The sequence below is a fragment of the Oryctolagus cuniculus genome, chromosome 18 (assembly GCF_964237555.1).
Source record: "Oryctolagus cuniculus chromosome 18, mOryCun1.1, whole genome shotgun sequence".
Taxonomy (NCBI): domain Eukaryota; kingdom Metazoa; phylum Chordata; class Mammalia; order Lagomorpha; family Leporidae; genus Oryctolagus; species Oryctolagus cuniculus.
In genome coordinates, this window is record NC_091449.1 from 57,183,752 (window position 1) to 57,203,535 (window position 19,784).

Genomic DNA, 19,784 nt, shown 5'->3' on the forward strand with positions numbered 1-19,784 from the left:
ACCTCCCTACTGCCTTGCATTTCAAATGAACAAACAGAAAAAAGTCTTTTAAAAATCTTCAGCAAACGGTACTTATTATTTGTATTCCCTAACACTGAGCACAGTTCTGTACAAAGGACTCAATAAATGTTTGGTGAAGAAAAATTAACTTATCTAACAGCTTACAAGTCATTTTAATTACTTCTTTTTAAAATGTATAAATTCTCATACAAACAGGAAATTTTTTTGCTTGTGGCTGACTAGGCTTGTTTGAACATATTAGGAAAAATGTATAATAGAAATGTAGGGGCCACTGCTGTGGCATAGATTAATCCTCCACCTGTGCTCCAGCATCCCATATGGGCATCGGTTCTAGTCCCAGCTGCTCCTCTTCCCATCCATATCTCTGCTATGGCCTGGGAAAGCAGTGGAAGATGGCCCAAGCGCTTGGGAGTCCCGGAGGAAGCTCTTGGCTCCCACTTCACATCAGCTCAGCTCCAATCACTGCAGCCATTTGGGGAGTGAACCAGCAGACAGAAGACTTCTCTCTCTGTCCCTCCCTCTCACTGTCTGTAACTCTACCTCTCAAATAAATAAATAAATAATATTTAAAAAAAAAAAAAGAGAGAAAGTAGCATTTCATCTTTTGGGATGTTCAAGTATTGCATTTCCTTCTACAGAACAATGGAATAACGAAGCAACTGTGTGCTGTAAAGTTGGTAACTCTCCATTACCTCCTAGGATACTTGCACCTCAGGTTGGGCTAAAAACACATCCCATTTCTGGACTTCACCTGGAGAACCAGCCAGTGGTGAAGACACTTCAGGAGGCCAGTGCTGTGGTTAGAAAGTTAAAACTCCACCAGCCGTGGCAAGCACTGTGGCATAGTAGGCTAAGCCTCCACCTGCAGTGCTGACATCCCATAAGGGTACCAGTTTGTTTTCCAGTTGCTCCTCTTCTGATCCAGCTCTCTGCCATGGCCTGGGAAAGCAGTAGAAGATGGCCCAAGTGCTTGGGCCCCTGTACCCATGTGGGAGACCAGGAAGACGCTCGTGGCTTCGGATTGGCCCCGCTCTGGCCATTGCAGTCATTTGGGGAGTGAACCAGAGGATAGAAGACCTCTCTCTGTCTCTCCCTCTCTCTGTAAATCTGCTTCTCAAATAAATATTTTTTTTAAAAAAAGCATCTCCCTTTTCACCCATGCTTTTGCCTCTTGTGTACATATTTTTCCACATTTCACAAAAACATGAAGCACCAGAACCTTAAAGATCTTATGAGAAAATCTAGTCTTACGGTTTTCCAAAATATATGCCACTAATGGTATGTAAGATGATTTCAGGTGGTATGCTTGGTATTGTACATTTTGTGGACATATGTTTGGCTTAATGTATATTTTAAAAAACTACAGCTAGCACAACAAACTCTTTCACGTAGGACACAGCTAAAATAGCCTCTGCATCTGGGGAAAAAATATGATTTTTAAGCTAGGCAGACCTGGGTTCCACCTACATCTAAGTCTTAATTTTGTGCTCATTTCACTGCCCTAAAAGAATGCACCGTGTGCATAACATCAAGTGATTAACACCTTATATAATTGTTTCTTAATCACAATCTCATTTATCAAACCAACAATAAGTAGTAGTGGTATCTAAAAAGCACTAGCTGTCCTTCCACAATGAAAGGTGCCTAAAAGAGACCAATTAGGACTTGATTATGTAGCTAGCTCGCTTTAAACCACTGAGTTACCACAGGAAAAATTCCATATTGGCTCAAACAAAGCTATCGTAATACAACCTAAAGCCGTATAATGTCTGGATTAATTACAACTGGTATTATTCATAACACTACTTCCTTCCATGGATGAATATGCAATCAACAGAGAGTACACATACAAACACCTTGGAAATGATACAATATATACACACAGAGAATATACCAAGGGGGGCCAGCGCTGTGGCACAGTGGGTTAACGCCCTGGCCTGGAGCACCAGCATCCCATATGGGTGCCGGTTTGAGTCTTGGCTGCTCCACTTCCTGTCCAGCACTCTGCTATGGCCTGGGAAGCAGTGGAGGATGGCCCAAGTCCTTGGGCCCCTGCACCCACGTGGGAGACCCGGAGGAGGCTCCTGTCTTCAGATCGGCACAGCTCCAGCCAATTGGGAAGTGAACCAGTGGATGGAGGGCCCCTCTCTTTCTTTCTCTCTCTCTCTGCCCCTCCTCTCTGTGTAACTCTAGCAAATAAATAAATAAATCTTTAAAAAAAAAAAAAAAGAGAGATAACATACCAAGGAAACAACTCATGAAGGCTAAAGATCTTAAAGGGGTTAGCTATGAGCACAGTGGGATAAGCCAACTGCTAGCTGTGACACTGGCATCTCAGACTGGAGTGTCAGTTCAAGTCCCAGCTGCTCTACTGCTGATGCAGCTCCCTGTTCATGTGCCTGGGAAGACAGCAGAAGATGGTCTAAGTACTGCAGCCCCTGGCACCCACATGGCTTCTGGCTTTGGCCTGGCCCACACCTGACTTTTGCGGCCATTTGGAAAGTGAACCACTGGATAGAAAAATCATCGTTCTCTGCATTTCAAATAAATTGCCCACAGTCCAAATTTAGTTGATGGCAGTGCCAGTCCTAATCCCAGCTCATTTTTTGTGCTGATCCATGGGTTCAATAAGAATAGCTGGGAAATATGAGTATAATACTTCTGTTCTATTAGTATAGATCCTGCTTAAGGTGGGTTGAGATCTGAAACTATCAAGTAAAAATTCTGTTCATGATGGACCCACACTAGTAATTATGTTAACTTTGCTGATAATGGTGGTCTAACTGCCTGAGAAATCCACAATACATCAATACATAAGAGCTGCTGCAACTCACTCACTTTTTTTTTTTTTTTTTTAAGGATTTATTTGTTTATTTATTTGGAAGTCAGAGTTACACAGAGAGAGAAGGAGAGGCAGAGCGAGAGCGAGGTCTTCCATCCGCTGGTTCACTCTCCAGTTCAACAGCTAGAGCTGTGCCAATCTGAAGCCAGGAGCCAGGAGCTTCCTCTGGGTCTCCCACCTCGGTGCAGGGGCCCAAGGACTTGGACTATCCACTGCTTTCCCAGGCCATAGCAGAGAGCTGGAATGGAAGAGGAGCAGCTAGGACTAGAACCAATGCCCATATGGGAAGACGGCACTGCAGGCCATGGCTTTATGTAACTGCTGCACCACAGTGCTGGTCCCAACAGCTCACTTTTTTTCTGAAAGACTTATTTATGGGGCCAGCACTGTGGCGAACCAGCAGCATTCCATGTGGGCTCCGGTTTTAGTCCTGGCTGCTCCACTGTTAATGCGCCTGGGAAAGCAGAGGAAGGTGGTCCAAGAGCTTGAGCCCCTTCACCTATGTGGGAGATCTGGGGGGAGGCTCCTCGCTCCCGGATTCAGCCTGGCCCAGCCCTGGGCAGTGAATCAGTGGAAGGAAGATTGATCTCTCTCTCTCTCTGTAACTCTGTCTTTCAAATAAATAAGCAAATTTTTTTTTTCTAAAGCTTTTCCATTCACTGGTTCACTCCTCAAATAGCCACAATGGCAGGAGCTGGGCCAATCCGAAGCCAGAAATCTCTCAGGTCTCCCACTTGGGTGCAGGGGTCTAAGTACATAAGCCATCTTCTGCTGCTTTCCCAGGTGCATTAGCAAGGAGCTGGATTGGAAGTGGAGCAACCCGGAATCAAATGGCCGCTGTGGCCGGCACACCGCGCTAATCCGAAGCCAGGAGCCAGGTGTTTCCTCCTGGTCTCCCATGGGGTGCAGGGCCCAAGCACTTGGGCCATCCTCCACTGCCTTCCCGGGCCACAGCAGAGAGCCGGCCTGGAAGAGGGGCAACCGGGACAGAATCCTGCGCCCCGACCAGGACTAGAACCCAGTGTGCCAGCGCCTCAAGGTGGAGGATTAGCCTAGTGAGCCGCAGCGCCGGCCGCAACTCATTCTTGATAGTGAGGAAAAGAGGATTCAAGTTCCAGGTGACACTGCCCATTTTGTATCCATTTATAAATCTGTAGCATTCTCAACAATCACACAGTAGCTACAACCATCTGCAGCAGACTGGAAAGAGTATGTTCTTGAACCCAAAAGGGACTTGCTGAGTATCAGCTCTGCCACTTATATATATCAGAAGCAGAGTAGCCGGAACTCAAACTGGCACTGCAATATGGGACACAGGTGCCCCAAGTGGCGGCTTAACCAGCTGTGCAACAATGCTTTCCCCCCTTCTGCTCTCTTTAAAGAAAAAAAAGTTTAAAAATAACTATCTACTCAAGAATATACACATGTATTTATGGTGTTCTTCTTTCCATATTTCTGTATGTAAACTTGCAGGAAATTTTTCTTTTATCTTTCTTTTTTGACAGCCAGAGTGGACAGTGAGAGAGAGAGACAGAGAGAAAGCTCTTCCTTTTTCCATTGGTTCACCCCCCAGTGGCCGCCGCAGCCGGTGGGCTGCGACCAGTGCACTGTGCTGATCCAAAGCCAGGAGCCAGGTGCTTCTCCTGGTCTCCCATGGGGTGCAGGGCCCAAGCACTTGGGCCATCCTCCACTGCACTCCCGGGCCACAGCAGAGAGCTGGCCTGGAAGAGGGGCAACCGGGACAGAATCTGGTGCCCCGACCGGGACTAGAACCCGGTGTGCCGGCGCTGCAGGGGGAGGATTAGCCTAGTGAGCCGCGGCGCCGGCCTTGCAGGAAATTTTTCTAAATTGGAAATTTAGCCCCTCATCTCCAAAGACATACCCCCATCTCCAATTTACATGATACCTTTCTTCCTCTGGAGCATAAAATCAGCTCCATAAGTTTAGTCATCCTCAGTCAAACAGTATTTCAGAGATGCCAGCACTGAATTAGGTACTACCCCTCAGAGTTTAGGGATCACCCCTACAAAAGAAGAAAAATGTAGTTACTGTGATAATATCCTTGCTGGGAATCTTACAGTCACTGGTAGAGCTAGGAGTGAATTTTCAAGCCAGTGTAGTTTTCTACATACTAAGTAATATAACAAAGATATAAATTAAGCAGATTCCAGGAAATCATCAAATCTATGTCATTTACGGAGTATGTATACCTCTACAAACGTCTACACGCACAACAAAGGAAGACTGTAGATTTTCAAATGTTTCTAACGCAAATGAAGGAGACTTGCATGGGACACTTTTTGCCACTTTCCCTAATAAGGTTCTGTTTCTGCCACCAACCACTAACAATGGGTGGCCACCAGTGTTAGGATCCCCGTGTGAGGAAACAAGCTCTATTAAGTATCCTGAGGGAACAAACAGAAAACTCCATAATGCTTGGCAGCGTTAGGAATCGTAGCTGAAGCTGCTAAAACAGCTGAAGAAGAGTAGCAAGGGAGCTTCCTTCTGGCTTCAAGCTACACGTGAGACATCACGGAGGCCCCACGTGTCTGGTGGCTCTGGAAACTTCTCCTGATTCTGGGTGTCTCTTCTGAATTACTTTATGGAGAATACTAGGACGAGCCTGGCAGTGGGCTGAAGGCAGAAAATGACCAAGAGCAGCACATTTCCCCAAGCCAGCGGTCTTCCCAAAGCCTTGCGCGCCTTAGACAGCATTCAAGACACAACATCCCGGACAAAACAGCAGCAGCCTCTCCTTGTCAACCTGGTGGGCTGGTTCTGCAAATCTACGTCTTAGAAAAGAGAATCCCCACCAGATCTGCTTCCAGACTTGGACTGAGAATGGCCAGTAGGCACTTATGACCCCAGCATTAAATCTAGAGAAGCAACTACCCACGTCCCTTAGCTGAATCCTATCAGACAACATCCACTGCAGATTTCATGCCGAGGTGCTGCTGAAGTCTGACTCAGACCTCAGGGAAGATTCCACCACCTAACCACATACACTGTTAGGGACTACAGCTTCACACGCTGCCCCAACTTTCCAAGCTTTGGGGCGCCAAGGTACATGGTGTAAGTTTAAAAACGAGGTTCGCTACAAACTGACCAAAAGAGGGAGAGCACACACTCGGTTCACCAGGTTTAAAAAAAAAAAAAAAAAGAGGGGACCAGCAAATTACAAAAGGACGAGGGTTAAGACAATAAATCCTGCTGTTGGCTACAACACACACCAGAACAGACCCCTAATCAAACACGATCTACAGCCAATGAACAGCCCACACCCAGCAGCTGAAGCACGCCAAGCATTTTCCAGGTTTAAAATGGATTGCTACAAATCGCCCGAGTCGAACCCGAGGGCAAAATGCTAAAGTGGCTCTCGGCGAGGAGCATCACACAAAAGACAGGAGCAAACAGAAACACGCTCTGGGCCGCGGGCGGCTGAGGCGGGGAGCCGAGGTCTCCGTCCCAGCCCGCCGAACAGGGGGGCGAAGAAGGGCCCGCTGGGGCTGGGGGTGGGGGTGGGGTCCTCTCCCCCTAGGGCGCCCGGGAGAGAGGGGCGGGCAGCGCAGCGGCGACCTACACTCGGCGGCACCCGCGGGCCCGCACCAGGCCTGGCCCTCCCGGCCCGGCCCGGCCCGCCCGCTCACCTCTCTCACGTCCTGCAAGCACTCGAGCACCGCCAGGTTGTTGCTCCAGGTATGTCTGGGGCACACACGGGTCACGTCCTCCCTGCAGGACTCTTCCTCCGCCAGCTTCCAGCCCCCGCCGGCTCCGCCGGGCCCCGCTCCGCCCCGCCGAGCCGGAGGCCCACCCGCCGGGAAAGGCGGTTGCGGCGGCTGAGGCGGCTGCTGTTGCTGCTGCTGCTGCTGCTGCTGCTGCTGCTGCTGCTGGAGCTGCGATGACGGGGGCAGCTGCGGACCCGCTGGGCCGCCGCCTCCGGCCTGCCCTGCAAAGGGCACCGCGTTGACCCCTGCGCCCTGGCCCTGACCGTGGACGCCCTGGCCTGGGACTTTCTGGGCCCCGGCCGCCGCGAGCAGCAGCAGCGGCAGCGCCGCCGACAAGCGGAACATCCTCCGTACACGTCCACACGCCGCCATCTTGGGTCCGCGGCGAGCTCGACGCACCCGCCGGCGCCGCGTATTTAAATGAGGGGGCGGAGCCGCGGGGCGTGGGGCCGTCGTGGCCCCGCCGAGCCCCTCCCCGGCCGCCGAGGACCCGCGAGGCGAGGGCAGGGCGCGGAGCAGGCCGCGCTGTGGCGCCGCCGCCCACTCCCCGGACCCGGCGGGCGGGAAAGCCGCGCTCTTTACCCTGGAAGTGGCTGGGCCCGATTTAGAAAGCTGGGTAGGGCCACGACGACTTGGTCCAAGTCCCTTGGTTGTCGTCACAGGAAAAAAAAAATCAAAAAGGATTGGGGTTGCCACAACCAAGATGGCCGGTAGACAGTGTCCCCAGTTCAGTCACTTGGAAAAAAAAAAAAGTGTGTACACGTGAACCTTTCCCCCAGCAGGTGCAGTCCGGGTCTTTCTCGCCTCCAGGGCAGTGGTTAAGAGCACAGGTTAAGAAGAGACGCCTTGGCCCTAACCCTTGCACGTGAACAGAAATGTCAAGAACGCACTTGATTGTGAAGATTAGAAATGAGACATGTGCCTAGCCCACGCATGGAACTCAGAAAGTTACAGCGGTGTCTGTTGATGTGAGGCCCTCTGCGGGAGTCCTGATTCCAAGCCAGGAGCAGACTCAGGACCCAAGGTTGAAAAGAAAATGGAACACAGGTTGGCTGTGTGCTGGCCGCTGCTTTTGCGGACTTGTCTGTAGCATCTTCAACACCTGCTGCACCCTCACCAGTGTCGCCTCCTTCAGGTTGGGAGAGATGTCGTCTTCCCAAAGCCTCTTCACATCCCTTGCACCATTTGAGTCGCGCATCAAGACTGGGTTAGGTTCCAGTTCAACTGGGGAATGGCATAAAGATGTTAAATGGGGCTGGTGCTGTGGCATAGAAGGGTAAGCCTCTGCCTGCCGTGCCGGCATCCCATATGGATGCCGGTTGGTGTCCTGGCTGCTCCACTTCCGATCCAGCTCTCTGTTTATGGCCTGGGAAAGCAGCAGAAGATGGCCCAAGTGCTTGGGCCCCTGCTCCCACATAGGAGACCTGGAAGACGCACCTGGCTTCGGATTGGCCGGGCTCTGGCCATTGCAGCAACTTGGGAAGTGAATCAGCAGGTGAAAGATCTTACTCTCTCTCCTTTTTTCTCTGTATCTCTCTTTCAAATAAATAATCTTTTTTAAAAATGTTAAACAGTTCTGCACAGAGGAGTTAAATGAGCTACCCAGGATGAACTCTGCCAGCCCATTTACAGCCTTCAACCCCAATCTCTGGGTCTTCCCACCACCTTGGTACACTTTTATCCCTTTCTGCCATTGCAGAATGATGGGGAGGGAGGCACTTTGAGACATATAGTCCCCACTGACTACAAGTTATCAAGTCCAAAATGCAAATCCTGCTGTCCCGGCCCACAGATGAGCAGTAAAGACCATAACTAGGACCTGAGAAGTTGGATAGGGGCTCAGGGGTTCCAAAAGCAGCCCCCCAAGGCGGAGAATATTCTGTGGGTACAAATTGCCTACCGTGACCAACCCATGGCCTCCACCTCTGAGACTGAAAACAGGTTGGTATCTCCCAAGGCTCACACTTGTTTCTGCCATAAAATGACCCTAAGGCTCTTCTCTACCAGCGTGGTGAGATAAAACGCAAAGCATAGATAAGAGACAGGCCAGAGACATCACGAGTCCTTGAGAAGTCACCAGGAACCATTAATTTTCAAAGCTGGATCTGCCCATGTTTAGATAACAAGTGAACAACTGTTTTAAACTAATTTAAGGCTAGAAATTGACAGTCTGCCCACTGAAGCCAGCAGTTGCCTATCTTTTATCAGGGCACAAAGAAAATTCTATATTGAACTGCAGATTGCCTAGCAGATAGGGAGGAATATATGCACCTATCTTGAAATCACAGCGACCGAGAAGCAAGAAATCGAAAGAAGTCTGGGAACCTGGCCAACTCAAACCATGTCTGGCAATTCTATACCTTACACAAGGTACAAGCTCCCAAACCAGTGGAAAGATGGTTGACCTAAATCAGGTCTCCTGGACTTTTTGATGTATCTTTTCTACCAGAAACTACACATTCATTTTTTAAAGGATGTATTTATTTGAAATGCAGAGTTACAGCAAGGCAGAGGCACAGAGAGAGAGGTCTTCCATCTGCTGGTTCACTCCCCCAGATGGCTACACAATAGCTGGAGCTGCACCAATCTGAGCCAGGAGCTTCTGGGTCTCCCATGTGGATGCAGGGGCCCAAGGACTTGGCCATCTTCTACCGTTATCCCAGGCCATAGCAGAGAGCTGGAGTGGAAGTGGAGCAGCTGGGACTCGAGCCAGTGCCCATATGGGATGCTGGCACTGCAGGTGGCAGCTGAACCCGCTATACCACAGCACCAGCTCCCATATTCATTTTTAAAAATACTATTATTACTCTAGGAATTCTTTTTAGCCCCCCCCCCTTTATTTTTAAATTATTTGAAAGGCAGAGTTACAGAGAGAGAGAGAGAAGCAGGGAGATACAGAGAGTTCTGGGCTCCCGGCTTCAACATGACCCAGCACTGAGTGTTGTATGAATTTAGGGAATGAACTAACAGATGGAAGATCTCCATCTGTCTCTCTGCCTTTCAAATTAAATGACAATAAATAAATAATTGTAGGGACAGCATTTAGCCTAGCAGTTAAGACATTGGATAACAGGACTGGCACTGTGGCGTAGCGGGTTAAAGCCCCGGCCTGCAGTACCGACATCCCTTATGGGCACTGGTTCGAGTCTGGCTGCTCTACTTCCAATCCAACTTCCCTGCTAATGCACCTGGGAAAGCAGTGCAAGATGGCCCAAGTCCTTGGGCCATGCATGACTTAGCTCCAGCTGTTGGTGGCTGTTTGGGGAGTGAACCGGTAGATGGAAGACCTATTTCTCTATCTCTACATCTCTCTGTAGCTCTGTCTTTCAAATAAATATAATATATCTTGGCCAGTGCCGCGGCTCAATAGGCTAATCCTCCACCTGCGGCGCCAGCACCCCGGGTTCTAGTCCCGGTCAGGGCGCCGGATTCTGTCCCAGTTGCTTCTCTTCCAGTCCAGCTCTCTGCTGTGGCCAGGGAGTGCAGTGGAGGATGGCACAAGTGCTTGGGCCCTGCACCCGCATGGCAGACCAGGAGAAGCACCTGGCTCCTGCCTTCGGATCAGCGCGGTTCACTGGCCCTAGCGCTCCGACCGCAGCGGCCATTGCGGGCAGGGGGAGAGGGGGTGAACCAATGGAAAAGGAAGACCTTTCTCTCTGTCTCTCTCCCTGTCCACTCTGCCTGTCAAAAATAAATAAATAAATCTTAAGAAAAAATACACTGAATAAGACTCCCACATCTCATATTGTTTCCTGCTAAAGCAGATCCTGGCATGGGCAGTGGCCAATGGGGACAGGGGAGCCAAAGCTAGGATCCAGAAACTCAATCTAGGTCTCCCTCTTCCACGTGGTTGGAAGGGACCCAATTATTTGGGCCATTACTGCTGCTTCCCAGGGTCTACACTGTCAGAAAGCTGGAGTCAGGAACCTGATCCAAGTATCAAACCCAGGTACTCTGGTGTGGGATGTGAGTTAACCAGCTAGGCCAAAAACCTGCCCCTGTGAATTTTTTTAAAAGATTTATTTATTTACTTGAAAAGCAGAGTCGGAAGGAGTGAGGAAGCAGGGAGAGAGACAGCAAGAGATGGACAGATCTTCCATTTGCTGGTTCACTTCCCAAATGGCCAAACAGCCAGGGATGGGCCAGCCCGAAGCCAGGAGTCAGGAAATCCATCTGGGTCCCCCACATGGGTGGCAGAGGCCCAAGCACTTTGATCATCATCTGCTGCCTTCTCAGGCACAATAGCAGGAAGCTGGATTGCAAGCAAAGTGGCTATGACTTTGACTAGCACTTCGATATGGGATGCTAGTGTCATAAGCAATGGCTTAACCTGCTGCCACATAACACTGGCCCTAATTCCTGTGGTCTTTCCTACTAGGAAGTATTTTAATCATTTTTAAAAAGATTTATTTATTTATTTGAAAGGCAGAGGTAAAGAGAGAAAAAGAGAGGTCTTCACTCTCTTCACTTTGATTCACTCCCAAATGGCTGCAATGGCCGGAGCTGGGCTGATCCGAAGCCAGAAGCCAGTAGCTTCTTCCAGGTCTCCCATGCTGGTGCAGGGGCCCAAAGACTTTAGCCATCTTCTACTGCTTTCCAGGCCATAGCAGAGAGCTGGATCAGAAGTGCAGGAGCCGAGACTCAAACTGTTGCCCATATCTGATGCCAGCACTGCAGGTGGCGGCTTTACCCACTATGCCACAATGCCAGCCCTGAACTTTAATCATTTTTCTTAGAAAACAAAAACCAAAAAACTTCCAGACACGGTTCACTTAAACAACAAAGGTACTGATTGACAGGGATTTTTCAGGAGTTGGGGATTCTAAAGTACTAGGAAGAAATGTTGGTATCCTGCTTCATTATAGATGGCAGAGGTCATTAATGGGAAACTTCTGCCCTCTAGGCCAATATCAAAACCCAGTGCAATGATAATCCCTTTTATAGTTTGTTTTCTTTCCTGCTATCTCCTCTATCCCACAGAAATGCCCAGTAGGAACTAGCTTAGACTCCAGTCTTCTTGTTGAGTAGGAAAGGGAAGGTCACTCAGTCTCCACGCTTCCTCTTCTTTAGATGGTTCTTCTGTGTTCTCTCCCTTGCCTTCCTTCTTCTCTCGTGGCTTCTTGTAAGTCTTTTTTTTTTTTTTTTTTTTTTTTTTTTTTTTTTTTTTGACAGGCAGAGTGGACAGTGAGAGAGAGAGACAGAGAGAAAGGTCTTCCTTTGCCGTTGGTTCACCCTCCAATGGCCGCCGCGGCCGGCGCGCTGTAGCCGGCGCACCGCGCTGATCCGATGGCAGGAGCCAGGAGCGAATCCGGCGCCCCAACCGGGACTAGAACCCGGTGTGCCGGCGCCGCAAGGCGGAGGATTAGCCTAGTGAGCCACGGCGCCGGCCTTCTCGTAAGTCTTAATGAGTCGCTATCACTCCATCCCAGAGAGAAAATTTGGAAGCAAGATGGTTGCATCAGTTCCTGGCCAAGGATCTTTCTGAAGCCACCACGGACCACAGGCTGAGATGTGTAGCTCGCATGTCCTGCTGTTCCAGGGTCAAGACTGTGTGCCCTGAAGCTGCCATTCTCACAGTGATACCTGCTAAACCTGGAAGACACAGTCCTGCCACCAAAATCTGCAAGCAATGCCTGGATGCCGCATTTAGGGCCAAAGGCTGTCGGATGGGGTTATTCATCACAGTACAATGCCCAAGTAGGTCAAGGATCCAGGGTGAGAGGCTCACACCCAGGAGAGAGTCCTCAAGTCCTTGCAGTCTGATGAGAACTCTGTGGAATGAGAAGCATTTTCCTCAAACCAGCAGGTGTGTCAGGTGGCCGGCAAGGTACTCTGCAACACCTAGATAGCCAAAGGGAGTTCTAGGTCCAGTTTTCGGAGATTGGGTGGCACTGTTGTATTGGGAATCTTTGCCGAAGCATTAGGAGAACCGATGTCAGAAACAGTCTTATTGGTCTAAATTTCTGAAGGATCCTGCGCTCTCAGGCTTTCTATAACTTTGTTCCCCAGGGCAGCAACAGCTTCCAATGGTGGCAGAATCTTCAGCATTGCAACCAGGTCAGTAACGTTGTGTCCTCTAGTCATTGTTCTTTTTTTTCTAAGATCCTACCTGTCTTCTTCAGTTTGCCCTTCAAATGTCCCTGGAGCCACATTCAAATTGTCCATCACATTGCTTATGTTTTTTTTTTTCTTTTTTTTTTTTATTTTTTGACAGACAGAGTGGACAGTGAGAGAGAGAGAGACAGAGAGAAAGGTCTTCCTTTGCCGTTGGTTCACCCTCCAATGGCTGCCGCGGCCAGCGCGCTGCGGCCGGCGCACCGCGCTGATCCGATGGCAGGAGCCAGGAGCCAGGTGCTTTTCCTGGTCTCCCATGGGGTGCAGGGCCCAAGCACCTGGGCCATCCTCCACTGCACTCCCTGGCCACAGCAGAGAGCTGGCCTGGAAGAGGGGCAACCGGGACAGAATCCGGCGCCCCAACCAGGACTAGAACCCAGTGTGCCGCCACCGCAAGGCAGAGGATTAGCCTAATGAGCCGCAGCACCGGCGTTTTCTTAAAAGATTTATTTGTGGGAGACTGGGAGGAAGCTCCTGGCTTCGGTCAGCTCAGCTCCTGCCATTGCGGCCAACTGGGGAGTGAACCATCGGATGGAAGACCTCTCTGTCTCTCTCTGCCTCTCCTATCTGTGTAACTCTGACTTTCAAATAAATAAATATTAAAAAAAGATTTATTTGTTTATTTGAAATAATTAGAGGGAAATGGAGAGACAAAGTTTTTTTTCAAATCAACTCGTGTTTTTATTCCATTTTTCCATAAACTTTTTTTTAAGGATTTATTTATTTATTTGAAAGTCAGAGCTACAGAGAGGAGAGGCAGAGAGAGAAAGAGAGAAAGGTCCTCCATCTGATGGTTCACTCCCAGTTGGCCACAACGGCTGATCCGAAGCCAGGAGCCAGGAACTTCCTCCGGGTCTCCCACGAGGGTGCAGGGGCCCAAGGACTTGGGCCATCTTCAACTGCTTTCCCAGGCCATAGCAGAGAGCTGGATGGGAAGTAGAGCAGCTGGGTCTCGAACCACATGGGATGCCTGCGCTTCAGGCCAGGGCATTAACCCACTGCACCACAGTGCCGGCCCGAGACAAAGATTTTTCACCTGTTGGTTCACTCCCCAAATAGCTGCAATAGCTGGGGCTGGCCCAGGGTGAAGCCAGGGGCCTGGAACTCCATCTGGGTGGCAGGGTTGGGCCATCTTCAGCTGCTTTCCCAGGCACATTAGCAGGGAACTGGATTAGAAGTGGAACTGCCAGGACTCAAGCCAGTGCTCAGATGGGATGCCAGCACCTCAGGCAGTGGTTTACCCACTGTATCACTAACCCCCACATCTTTTGTTTTGTCACCAGAGAAAGGAGAGGTCTGTTCAGCAGAATGGGGGGTAAGGTCCCGATCTCCCTTCAGCAAAGCTCCACTGAAGGAGCTGGCTTAAGTGGGGGCGGGGGGGGACATTTCATGCAAATAGAAATCGAGTAAGATATGTAGCACAAAGGGCCTGAACCCTCTGCCTGGGCTGTCTCTGGAACCAGAGTCCATTGCAACCATGGCCTCTCTCAGCCCTCACGGTGCTCGTCACACCAAGCTCCCTTTCCCCTGAGCAGCAGACAACTGGATAATCCTATGATTTTTTTTAAAAAAGTATTTATTTACTTATTTACTTATAAGGCAAAATGAGGGCTGGACAGCCGTGTGGGAGACCCAGATGGAGTTCCTGGCTCCAAACTTTGGGCTGGCCCAGTCCTGGCTTGTTGTGGCCATTTGGGAAGAGAACTAGAGAGCCAGAGAGAACCAGAAGATGGAAGGAAGTCCTCTCCTCCCTCTCTCTCTCTCTCCTCTCTTTGGCTCTCCTCCTTTCTCTGATGTTCTTTCAAATCTTAAAAAAAAAAAAAAAAAAAAAAAAAGGCAACAGAGAGAAGGAGAACAAGCAAGAGATCTTCCATCTGCTAGTTCATTCCCCAAATGGCCACAACAGCCAGCACTGGACCAGGCCAAAGCCAGGTACCAGGAATTCCATCCAGGTGTCCTACACGGTGGCAGGGTCCAGTGCTGCTTCCCAGACAGAGTAGACGGGACTCAAAGCAGTGCCCCAGTACAGCATGTCAGTGTTCAAGCAGTGGCTTAACCTGCTGTGCCACAATATCAGCCCCCAGTAATAAAATATGAAAAGGACATTTCTGTCTATAAGAAAAGAAAGTGAAATACAGACCTCTTCGCACATAGAAAGCTGACATAGTTCTGCGCTGGCAGACATTACTTTAGTCTGAAGGAAAAGCACCCCAGTTGGAATCTGAGGACTTAAGGAAGGATAAAGAGCACTGGAAGGATAAATAGGGCATAAATAATAATACTGATGTTTATTTATCTTTAAAGATTTATTTATTTATTTGAAAGGCAGAGTTACATAGAGAGGGAGAGAGAAATCTTCCATCTGCAGGTTTACTCCCCAAATGGTCGCAGTAACTGGGACTGGGCCAGGCCTGGAACTCCATCTGGATCTTCTGTGTGGGTGCAGGGGTCCAGGACTGGGGCCATCTTCCACTGCTTTCCCAGGTGCATTAGCAGGGAGCTGGATCCGAAGTGGTGCAGCCGGGTCTCAATCCAGCACCCATATGAGATGCCGGTGTTGCAGGTCACGGCTTAACCCAGTGTGCCACAATGCCAGTCCCAACACTGATAGTTTTTTTTTTTTTTTTTTTTTTTTTTTTTTTTTTTGACAGGCAGAGTGGACAGTGAGAGAGAGAGACAGAGAGAGAAAGGTCTTCCTTTGCCGCTGGTTCACCCTCCAATGGCCGCCGCTGCAGCCGGCGCACCCCGCTGATCCTGGCAGGAGCCAGGAGCCAGGTGCTTTTCCTGGTCTCCCATGGGGTGCAGGGCCCAAGCACCTGGGCCATCCTCCACTGCACTCCCTGGCCATAGCAGAGAGCTGGCCTGGAAGAGGGGCAACCGGGACAGAATCCGGCGCCCCAACCGGGACTAGAACCCGGTGTGCCGGCGCCGCAAGGTGGAGGATTAGCCTATTGAGCCACGGCGCCGGCTAACACTGATAGTTTTAAATATAATAATGAGGGGTTTATAACATATGTGAAAGGAAAAAATAGTATTTCCATACTACTTAATTAAGGAGGCATTTATAATTTTTAAGTCCAAGAATATATGGCAAACACTAAAACAGTAATCCTGTACATGAATGTATATGTACAAAGAGAAAAACACTGAAGACACTAGAATTGAAAAGCACTTGATTAATCTAAAAGAAGGCAAAGAGTGGGAATAAAGCAACAAAGAACAGATGGATAGAAAACAATTGTATTAAATCTAAATGCAAAGGGAAACCCTTGGAGGGTTTCAACACGAGTATGAAAAAATTACTTCCCAAGCAGGAGCTAGCAGAGGTTGGGCCTTTGGCTACCACACAGCTGACCTTACAGTGGCCAGCACGAGGCTGGACACAGAGGGCATCAGTGACGACCTACTGACCGCACTACTCAAGCTGCCGGCTACGCTGCCAAGCAGCAGCAGATTCACCTTTCCCTGAAGCCCGTTCTAGTTGCACTGTTCAGCCAGCAGAGAAAAGAGGTGACTGGATTGAGACCCCCGTCCCCACCCCCACACTCCTCAACCGTCTTTCCCATTTGGTAACTATGGCAGCTTCTAAAGTACAGGAATATTCTCCCAGACTTGACCGTGCAGCGGACTCAGCTGGAGTGACTTACAAACAGTTCCGATTATGGTGTCAGGAATATGCTTTCCTGTCAGCCCAGCGCTGACCCTGCTGATCTTTGGCAACTGTTGCTCTAGGGCATGAATGCATTGATGGTCTCCCTGACCTTTGCCATAGGCAAGACTTTAAGGTCAAGAAGGAACATTGACCCATGCAGTTCTAACACTTTTACCCTAAAACTGTTTTTCCTTTTTTTTTTTTTTAAAGATTTATTTATTTATTCGAAAGAGAGAGAAAGAGAGAAAGAGAGAGAGAGAGAGAGGTCTTCCATCTGCTGGTTCACTCCCCATGTGGCCACAATGGCCAGGGCTGGGCAATCTGAAGCCAGGAGCTAGAAGCTTCTTCCAGGTCTCCCATGCCGGTACAGGGACCCGAGGACTTGGGCCATCTTCTGCCTTCCCAGGCCATAGCAGAGAGCTGGATTGGAAGTGGAGCAGCTTGGACTCGAACCAGCACCTATATGGGATGTTCGCACTGCAGGCAGTGGCTTTACCTGCTACACCACAGTGCCAGCCTCGCTTTGGGTTTTTTTTTTTTAGCAATCTATCCATTGCTAAAAATGTAGTATTAAAGACCATACTATCGATTTTGAATTTTTCTTATCCTTTTGTATATTTCCCAAAGTGTCAACAGTTGCAAAATTTCCCTGGAGAAAATGAACCCTTTGTCAACATGTCATTTTCATATTCACTCAGCAGTTATTTTCTGAGTGCCTCCTTTGGGGGTAGCACTGTAGTTGGGGGAACCAATCTAGTCTGGCTTCCATTAGCTTCTCCACCATTACCTGCTGTTGAGTTATTCTAGGTCCTCGGAAAAGAAATCACCAGGTAGGACGAACCATGCAGGGATTAAAGCCTGATGGGTCCACTTCAGCATCTCTGCTATGCTCATTGGCTGAGAGCAACTCTGGGGAGAATGGCTTCAGAGTGAACAGAGTGATGGATTTCAGAACACAGAGTTGAGACACTGGTCAGTAACACTCCTCCCCACAACTGGAGGTCGGAGGCATATTTTCATGTCCTCTATCTTTCAGACTTATTTCTCCGTAGTTCCCATGGGCCTCTCTATCTAGGGGAAAAACTGGAGAGGGAGATCAGTGGGATAAACTAGCATTCATCACTCTAATTGTCTCAGAGCTGAATATTCACCCTGTGCTTCCTCCACTCTTATCCACTCTTATCCTCAGCCAGCATCCCCAAAGCTGTGGTGGCTTACCAGGCGATGCGACCCAGACCTTCACCCCGGAGTTGGCAGTGGTCTAAACTCCTGGTCACCATACCATCCTCAGTGTACATGTCTGTTCAACTAGAAAAGAGCAGAGCACCAGCAGACCCTGAAGTGGACTACCTAGACATTTCTTCCTCCCACTATGTGAAACGTCCTATGTCTTATCAGGGTTTATGACTTGACAATATGATGACTTATCATCTATGATCACTGGGAATAGCAAGCCTACAGGTCCCTAGTGGCAGCTATAACTTGTATTTCAGTAAGCCCTTTTGTGCCACTTGGACCCAGAACCATGCAGGGTCCAGAATGCAGGATTGGGAAGCACAGCCATGTGGGTCCTGGGATTAACAGACATAGCTGTTTTTCCACATTAGTTCCTAGATTAGTTCCATGTATTCTTCCCACTATGGACACAGCACAATACAGAGGACACTTTAACATCGCATCCTGAAGAATAACACCTCTGCTTTCAAACCACTGCTTAGTGCTTCAGCTGTACCTTTTGAGGGTCACAACTAGGATTCCATTAGCTGGCTCCTCCTGAACGGTGCGGTAGTTTTCTGCACTCCCTCCACTGTTAAGCTATCGATCAATTATGCTGTGTGGCAATCTGGGCCTCCATCAGTTATTCCACAGGCAGAGGCCCTGAAAGGCAAACCCACATCCATAACATGCAGACTATCCTTGGAGGAGGAAGTGCTGGTCTTTGTAGAAGGAAGGGGCCCTGTGATTTTTTTTTTTTTTTTTTTTTTTTTTTTTTGACAGGCAGAGTGGACAGTGAGAGAGAGAGACAGAGAGAGAAAGGTCTTCCTTTGCCGTTGGTTCACCCTCCAATGGCCGCCGCTGCAGCCGGCGCACCGCGCTGATCCTGGCAGGAGCCAGGAGCCAGGTGCTTTTCCTGGTCTCCCATGGGGTGCAGGGCCCAAGCACCTGGGCCATCCTCCACTGCACTCCCTGGCCATAGCAGAGAGCTGGCCTGGAAGAGGGGCAACCGGAACAGAATCCGGCGCCCCAACCGGGACTAGAACCCGGTGTGCCGGCGCCGCAAGGTGGAGGATTAGCCTATTGAGCCACGGCGCCGGCTCAGGGGCCCTGTGATTTGCCACCATGTGGCTGCTTGGTCTTCTTGAGAAAGGGTGTACACCTGAGACAGGATTAGTCCCTGGTGCTGACACACTGGTATTCAAAGTCAGCGCTTTAGTGAGTGGGAGGGAGTCCGTGTTATTGGGCTCACGTGTAGCCTCCACTTCTGCTACCGCGGATGACTGCTCTGTTCGTAGGCCCAGCATGTCAAGTCTGGCATGGCTGAAGACTGGCTCGTGTCAACCGGCTGTCATTTTGTCTACTGTCTGCTCAGTGTAGCTTTCTGGTGGGCTTATCAAGAAATTTTAGGAATCTCTATTTTTAAAGGTTCATTCATTCATTTGAAAGGCAGAGTGACAAAGGCAGATCTTCCATCTGCTGGATGGAAGTGGAGCAGCTGGGACTTGAACTGGCATCCATATGGGATGCCGGCACTGCAGATGGTGGCTTTACTTGCTATGCCACAGTGCCGGTCCCCCCGACCACCATTTTTAGGGCCATGCTTTTTTATTCCCCCCCTTTTAGAGTGATTTATTTGAAAGGCAGAATTACAGGGGTGTGAGAGAAAAAGAAAAGGGGGGGGGAAGAAGGGGAAAGATAGCAAGAGATTCATCTTCCATTCAGTGGCTCACTCCTCAAATGGCTGCAATAGCTGGGGATGGACCAGGGCGAAGCCTGGAGCTTGGAATTTCATCCAGGTCTCACATGGGCAGCAAGGACTGTCACTTGCGTCATCTGCTGCTTTCTCAGGCACATTAGCAGGAAGCTGGATCGAAATGGAACAGCCAGGACATGAACTGGCAGTGCTCATAAGGAATGCGACTGCTGCACCACAGCCCTGGAGGCCCCAGGGCTACAAATTTCAAGACAGCTCTTATCTTCACTATCCTCCATCCTCCTAATAAGACATTATTTTAAAATTTAGTATCTCAGGGAACAGTTTAAGAGGTTTCTAGTTGGCCTTTCCTGACACGATAGTTCTTTTCCTAAAGGCCTATTATTGATTGATCATTTTCAGTTATGTATTGGGAGACTGTAGAAACCACTAGGCGGTCCAAGCATTCAGTGGGCTCACTGAGCCATACTTTAGCCAGAGCTCTATTTTAATGAACTG

General features: G+C 49.4%; 1 protein-coding gene and 1 pseudogene across 1 annotated transcript in view; both read right to left on the minus strand.

The window, feature by feature from the left end:
- Nucleotides 1-6,984, minus strand: part of GLG1 (golgi glycoprotein 1) — a 127,746-nt gene extending 120,762 nt beyond the window's left edge. The window contains exon 1 of the mRNA XM_002711721.5: nt 6,511-6,984. Within this exon, the coding sequence (XP_002711767.2) occupies nt 6,511-6,960 (450 nt within the window). The 5' untranslated portion in view covers nt 6,961-6,984. The remainder of the gene's footprint in view (nt 1-6,510) is intronic.
- A 616-nt stretch (nt 6,985-7,600) lies between these two features.
- LOC127489343 (interleukin enhancer-binding factor 2 pseudogene) lies at nt 7,601-13,357 on the minus strand (annotated as a pseudogene).
- Nucleotides 13,358-19,784: the final 6,427 nt, after the last annotated feature.